General features: G+C 35.2%; 1 protein-coding gene across 1 annotated transcript; it reads left to right on the top strand.

Annotated features, from left to right (window-relative positions):
- Positions 1-3,511: 3,511 nt before the first annotated feature.
- Positions 3,512-7,805, top strand: LOC136227824 (small ribosomal subunit protein eS19x). The gene is made up of 5 exons (XM_066016587.1): positions 3,512-3,670; positions 3,813-3,916; positions 6,337-6,427; positions 6,714-6,897; positions 7,514-7,805. Exons 2-5 carry the CDS (start codon positions 3,833-3,835, stop codon positions 7,584-7,586), a joined length of 432 nt encoding a protein of 143 aa, XP_065872659.1. The 5' UTR covers positions 3,512-3,670; positions 3,813-3,832; the 3' UTR covers positions 7,587-7,805.

The following is a 7,805-nucleotide window of genomic DNA, read 5'->3' as shown; positions in this document are numbered from 1 at the left end:
CATAAGAGAGGTGGTGTCCCTATAATATTCCTAAGTATAGACCAATAATGTTTTCTTCTATGCCGTTCGGGACAGCTATAGAATCTCGTGAGTCTCTAATTTTCCATCTCCATATCCAACACTTCCATATCAATATGATTAATAGAATACGAAAGCAATGAGCAATGATTTGCTTTCCACCAAAAAATACATATGCCACCATAGTGGCCCAAACAATCCACCGAATAACAACTATCAAATCTAATTTTATTACGAATAAATTCAATATAAGAGTTACAAACTAATGTCTCAAAAAGAAAAACAATATCTAGACGATGAGCCCAAATAAGCTCACAAAGAACTGGAATTGCTCTAGCATTACCTAATCCACAGTAGTTCCAACTTAGGATTTTCATAATGGCGGGCATACTCCATTTAGAGGGTCTATCTATACTCCGTTTTTTGGTTTGGACTCTATGGCATCTGAAGTGCTCTGCTCATGAGATTTTGTTCTTGAAATGGCCTCAGAAGTAGTGCTTGATGTATCAATATCCATCTATATCAGACTAACTATATGACTATTGATATTGTGTGTTTGCCCTAGTGCTCCATCACCTCTACGATGTTTACATTCATCAATAACTTCTAGACCAACCTCATGATCAATTGAAGTCGCCTTAACAACAACTGACTTCCCATCATCAAAGGCACTAGTACCAAAGTTTGTTTCCAGTTGCAATATGGTTGTTTGTTTCTCAGAAATCCCTGATTGAGGTTGTGGAACTTGTTTCGGATTGGCAGCCGCGATACTAGTTCAAGTCTTGTCACCTTCAGTACCCTCTTCCCGTAGCCAACGCTCACCTCCTAACGAATCGATTATGCGAGTAGGCACTCGAAGGGAAACATCCCACTATCGAACAACTTCATATTCATTGAGCTGAAAGTACATGTCACATTGCCTATCCAGATGACCATAAGTTCGCAAATGTAGCAAAAAGTCCACAATTTCTCATAACTAAACTGACATGTGATCCAATCTCACCTCATGCTCTTCTTATCTTCTTCTCACATGGCAAAGGTTTTCGAATATCTAAGCAATTCCTGCTACGGATGTAGGATCGGTTTGATATCCATTTATTTTTAGGACCATACACAATATATTTGCCAATAAAATTTCCCAATGCCACATTTATTGTCTCTGAGAATAATCATATGTTCAATCGATGTAGATGGAACCAAAATTCCGTATTATGTAGTGGAACCTACAGTGGGTCCTCCCCTTCATGTATTTCGTGTAGTAGAAGCAAATGATTATCGAAGTTCTATGGACTTCCTTTCAAGTACCCATCGTAGATCATGGCAGCGATAGAAACGAAACAAGATGTGCGAATCTCAAAGTTTTGTGATAGATATACCGCGTCATGGTCGTCAGATTTTTTGCCATTCGGTGTTTAAATAATTTGAAATTAAAACTTTTACTTGTGAGTAAGGAGCCAACAAAACAGAGAATGTAGGATTATGTATTGGTGTCGTCGATGGAATCTGGGAACTCAAACCCATCATCTACAATGTCCATAGGTCCATAGTAGCAAGATGTGTCTCCATCAGTGTAAAATCACGACCACCGTAAAAGAAGTATTGAAAAACCCAAACCCTCATACGTAGAGAGTGCTCTTAAGAGGAGCTAATTTCAATCATTTTACAAATTTCATTCATATTCAAATTGTTTTAGGTACTTAGTAGCAATCTGTGTCTCCATTAGTGTGAAGTCGTCGTCGCGGTCGCCATAAAAGAAGTATCAAAAAACCTAAACGCTCATACGTACGGAGCGCTCTCAAAAGGAGCTATCAATCATTTAACAAATTCCATTCATATTAAAAAAGAAAAGATAAAGTACAAAAAATACTCTTAACATTAGTATTCAAGACCAATTTTATTCCTCGGGTCATAAACTATACCATTTTACCCATAACATTAACAAGTTGAACCAACTTTAGGCATTATCTAAAAACAGATGTGTTGTTATTGTGTTATACACAAATTTGCATATCATAAAAAAAGATTTGCATTTTTTTTTATAGTTTTAGAATAAATTTGGAGATGAAATGCTTTTATGTTCGAGGAAATATTTGAGTTTTATTTATTTTTCCTTATCCAACACGTGCATATACGAAGTAATTTTTTTATTTTATTATACTTTTTCATATGTATACATTATACATACAATTTATTACTGACGAGTGATAACATATCATACGAGTAGAATCAGAGTTTCATTAACGATGCCTTAAATTTGTAAAAGTTATTAATTGTAGGAATGAAATAATGCAATTTACAATATTAATGGTAAAGTTGCTATTCCCTTCCACTATTAAATTTGGTATTTTGCATTATTATTAGGCTCGTACTAGATAGATCGACCACTTCTACCGGGAACCGCCGTGATCTTGGTTTTTAACAACTTCTTTTTTTAGTAAAAGCAGACTGGTCTAGGAGACCTCATTTCGTTGTGGAATTCACGTGGTCCATGTCATGAGGGTGTGTCCCTAACCTGATGGTGCTTCGACTCCACCCTTTGCTCATGAGAGAATCTTTTCCCTAGTAATTAATTAAAAGCTTGTAAATACCATTTACTTATAAATTAGTTAAGATTCTCATTTCTTTCCCACGTGGGATGTGAATGCTTAATTTTCTTTTATCTTCTTCCAAACTAGACATGTCTATAGGTTGGGTCGGGCCGGGCGCGGGTCGAGCCTACCAGACTTTCATATAATAAAAGTGCTCAGTCCAAGCTCAACACAACCCACTATTAATTTAGGCAGGCTCGGATTTAAATACCAAGTCCAATCCATACAAACCCCCTTAAAAATATATGCATAATTTTTAGTTATAGAAAATAAAATTTATACTTAAAATTAAATATGATAAATATATAAACTAATAATTAATATTAATAGGCGAGCCTGACTGGACCGGACCGTGCTATTTTTATTAATTCCAAACGCGTCAAAAAAAATAGGTGGGTCTTAGCGGGTCTAGGCATATGACCAATTTTCATTGTCCAAGCTCGGGCTTGGGGACAAGGGCCTGGGGTACCCGAGCCTATGGACATGTCTCATTTGCTACCTGTCCATTTTGAGTTTATTATATACCGTTAAAAAGATCTCATGACATAAAATATGTTGATATATTTTAAGTCATTCTAAACTCTATTTATCCGTTATATATTTAAGTTTTAAATTGATAAAAAATAACAAAAAAAAATTGTTTATAATTTGTTTTGAATATATATAATTTATAAAAATATTTTTAAATTAATATATATATTTAATATATATAAATTTTATTTATTTATTTATTAATCATCCAATCCCGCTAATTCGAGTCATCCGGTCCGATCAAGTGACTCGTAAATTATTTATAAATCCAGTTTGATATCGTGTAACATTCACATTTTGGGAAGCAGTTTTGGGAACAATAGATTTTTTTTTTTTTTTAAACCCATAAATACCAATACATGAGTAGTTGATTTGGGCTTAAGCCTGTATCGGTGATTTTAGAATTCGTTTAAAAATTGGGTAACGAAAACCCTAGCTATTTCTTTCAAGTAGAAGTAGCCAGCCGTCAATCTCACCACCACTCTTCCAGAGAAGTCGCTGATTTTCCCGCCGTTCTAGTCGTCCTTGTTCAAGTAAGATTCCGTCTTGATTTCCCTTTTGATGCACATTTTGGTTCTGATCAGTGTTGATCTGCTACTGTCTACATGTCTTCTTTTATTTTTTCATAGACTATTTATTCAAAACAATTTGAGCTAGATACTCTGCACCCTTCAGGTTCTTCGCTTTGCTGCAATATGGCCACCGCTAAGACTGTCAAGGATGTGTCGCCGCACGAGTTCGTCAAGGCTTATGCTGCTCACCTTAAACGATCTGGCAAGGTATTCTCCGTTTTCATTCTGTGTTTTTTTCCTTTTTTTTGTGTTATCATTTCATCCTGTTTTATGATTTTGTTAGAGAGATTAAAGCTTTTGATGTATTTTGGTTTCTGATTGTGCTTGTGTTGGTATCATTGTTTTTCGGGGGAGCATGATTTTTCTTGTGTTACAATGATATTATATGAACAGAAAGGTCCTCTTTTAAATGATTGAATACGGTTTCCGGGTTTCTTTTGGGCTTTTGTGTGGTTTACTGCTAAATGATAACTATTTGATTGAATGTTTGCAATGGTTTGTTGTTAGATATTCCACATTGCTTGATTAGGGAGCAGCTATATGTCTCTGTATACAGGGGCGGATCTAGGGGGGTAAGGGAGGGTCTCCCGACCCTCCGACCCTCCGGAACACCCTTGACGAATAGTGGTTCAGTTCCGAGAAGCCCCCCAAAATATTTAAAATTAGTACTTATAATGTAGAATGTGATTATATAACATAAAACTAAGTTTGCATAGTTGGTTATAGTGATGATTAAAGGAATCTCTACATCCAACTGGTCTTTATGTTCGAGTCTTCCTCTCTTCACTTTTTTATCTCATTTTAATTTTTTTCCTTAAACCTATTTCTCTTTTATTATTTTTAATTGTATTTTTTTAGTTACAAATTGCACCATTTTATACGTTAGAGGTAAAATTATTCTTAGGTGTAAATATTAAAGTATTTTTGCACCTTATCCTTACTTTATATTGAATTTAGTTGTTTTGTACCTTAATGTTTCCAATTATAATCAAATTTACCCTTATATTATCAAAAATTTGAAAATTTTGATTTGACTACTATGAATCAAAGCCTTAAGTCGTTATTAAGAAAAAAAAATATTAATGCAATGGAGCCCCTCCGGACCTTGAGCTCTGGCTCCGCCACTGTCTGTATATATGTGAGACAATCCTTATCCTTTGAGGCACCTTTTGGTTCATTTAGGCCTTTGATTACATGGTTTCAAAGCCTTGTGTTCAATGTTGAGTCCCCATGGATATTTGCTTTACTCTCCAGATGGTTCTGGGCGTCAAGGGTTGTGTTAGATATCCCACATTGGTTAATTAGGGAGCTGTATGGATCCTTATATACATGAAGCAACCCTCCTTGTTTGATATACCTTTTCTGTTACAGTTCTCGGGCAGGTTATAATTGCATGTAATGGCCAGTTCTACTTGGGTTTCCTCTTGTTCAATGAATGAATGCTCTATTGCTCCTATGCTATGCCCATAAAGTACTATAGTTGTGTAAGGTCTTACTATTCGAATTTATATGGTAAAAAGGCGTTTTGTCCCAAGTGAAAAGAGTAGAGTTGAGGGTGAGGTTAATCGTGGGATGATGTCAAGTTGATGTTTGATATTGTAAACAAAAAGTTGATATGTACCATTTTTCAACACATTAAAAATCAACGATGCTAAATTTTGATGCGGATTATAGTCTGATTGTATCCTGCATCTATCTTTTCTTTCCATTCAATGGTTTTAACCATTTCATGACTATTTTTTTTTCTATGCACTAAAATCTGATTGTTCCTTGTTAGTTCCTTTTCAATTTGAACTGTTCCTCATTAGGTCCTTTTCAATTTGAACTTGAATTTCAAGTCCTTGCACTTCCTGTGCTGGATCTATACCATTCTTTTAACAAAACTTCCTGTTTTAAATTTTGCTGCTTATAGTTATATTACTATACATCTGCAAGATACAAATGTTTCTTTCATAGTTAATTCGATTGTTTGTCCAAAATTTAGTGTTATTGGTATCATATCATTGGTTGATGGAAGTTGTAGCAAGAAGTTATGTTTTTTCCTGCACTTGTCCATATCACAGAATTGATTTGTTTCATTGTACTTGCATTAATAGATAGACAATACCTAGTTTGCAGATTAAAAGGTTAACAACAAAGTTGTGGACTGTTTGGGTAGGGAATTGTTAGCAACTATGAGCTATCTGATTACGCATAAAAGAGTCTACGATCTATAACTATAGATGCTAGCATATAAATATTCTTCTATGTGGTTTTAAAGGAACTAGTTTCTAACAATTTTTCAATAGAAGTTGTATTTAATATTGTTTGATTCTTTTAATACATGCAAGTTGAGCTCTCAAAAAACTTGTCTGTTATTTCTAGAAGCACAAGTGGATTTTGGTGGAAGTTTGCTCCCGAGAAACAAAAATATGTGGTCTTGTTTTGTTTGACTGTTATTTGTGTCCAAGTGTAGTGTAATGTTATGCTTGAAAGTGCCCATATTTTGGTTTTGGTGACTCTTCCTGAGATGAGAAGACATGATATCTAGTCTTATAGCAAGCTATTTGATTAGTTATATGGTATACATATACAGTTTTAATCACACATCTTTTCCTTTTGTTTTTCTTTTTCTATTTTGTTTTCAGATTGAGTTGCCACCCTGGACCGACATTGTGAAGACCGGAACGCTTAAGGAGCTTGCACCTTATGACCCTGACTGGTACTATGTTAGAGCTGGTGAGTCTCATGTGTTGCATTTATATCCTTGTGATTAGAGCTGCCGATTTTTGACACGACAACACGATTTATAGAGACAACCTGTTTGACATGATTGTAATTTTTGTTCCATTTAAATCATTATATATTATAATCATGTGGAGTATATAATCACATGATCTATGACACGACGATCCATTTTGACATCCCTATCGTGAATGCTCTCTATGTCAGCACTTGTGAAATTGGCATTCAATGTGAGTCATATTTTGCTTATTTATGGATATTGTTACATCTTGTGCTGCAGCCTCAATGGCAAGAAAGATTTACTTGAGGGGAGGTCTTGGTGTGGGAGCTTTCCGTAGAATTTACGGTGGGAGCAAGAGGAACGGTAGCAGACCACCTCATTTCGGCAAGAGCAGTGGAGCCATTGCTCGCCACATTCTGCAGCAATTGCAGATCACGAACATTGTTGACATTGACCCGAAAGGGTAAGCTCTATATTTCCTGAGACCTTGATTTTATCATTTTGCGCACCTTCTCAGAAGGCATATGCCCTTGTATTTGTTTGCATTGTTGTGTGGGTCTATCTAAAATCTAAATCTTTCTAACCTCTCCTTTCTTTGATGAAAAAAAAAGCAGCTTGAGGCCCCCCCTGATCTTTTTACTTTTTGTTGATTAAGCACCAGAGCTTTCTTTCAATTTGACATTTTGAACCACTGACCAATTATAATCGTACACATTAAGCTTATGGCCACCAGGAAAGTTAGCCATGAACATAAAAAAACTCAATTAAAAGACCGTTTATTCATTTCATCTACATACATCTTGAAAGCCATCTTATTTCAAACTGTAGAACATGCAATTTCAGATGCAGATGAAATGAGCAAGTTTGATTTGACATCTAACTTTTCTAGTAACCAGGAGTTTATTGTGTGCGATTATAACTGATTGTGAGAGCTCAATGTGTCAAATTGAAAGACCCGAGGCTTAACCAATAAATCTAAAAACGTTTAGGAGCCTAAAGATGCATTATTTGTTTCCTTATTGAATTATGCAATTGATGTTCTTGACAAGTAATGTGCATACTTTGTAATGTTGAACCAGTGGAAGGAGAATCACTTCAAGCGGTCAAAGGGATCTTGATCAAGTAGCTGGGCGTATTGTGGTTGCTCCTTGATCATGGAAAACTTGGGTTTTGTTTTGCCTCAAAATACAGTTTTTGGGTAGTTTTATTTTTTAGTTTTCTGGTCGTTTGGTAGAGAGATGCTTACTGCTGTTATTAAATTTTTGGGCGCCAATTGTCTGTTTTTGAGATAAACATGTTTTCTTTTATTGTTGCTTTTACTTGTGACACTTGTTCTCTATTATAATATTTATTTAGTACTTGAGCTCTTAA

Source organism: Euphorbia lathyris, chromosome 4 (genome assembly GCF_963576675.1).
Source record: "Euphorbia lathyris chromosome 4, ddEupLath1.1, whole genome shotgun sequence".
NCBI classification, from domain to species: Eukaryota; Viridiplantae; Streptophyta; class Magnoliopsida; order Malpighiales; family Euphorbiaceae; genus Euphorbia; species Euphorbia lathyris.
Note: the sequence above shows the minus strand (reverse complement) of the source record. Positions and strands in the feature narration are given on the sequence as shown.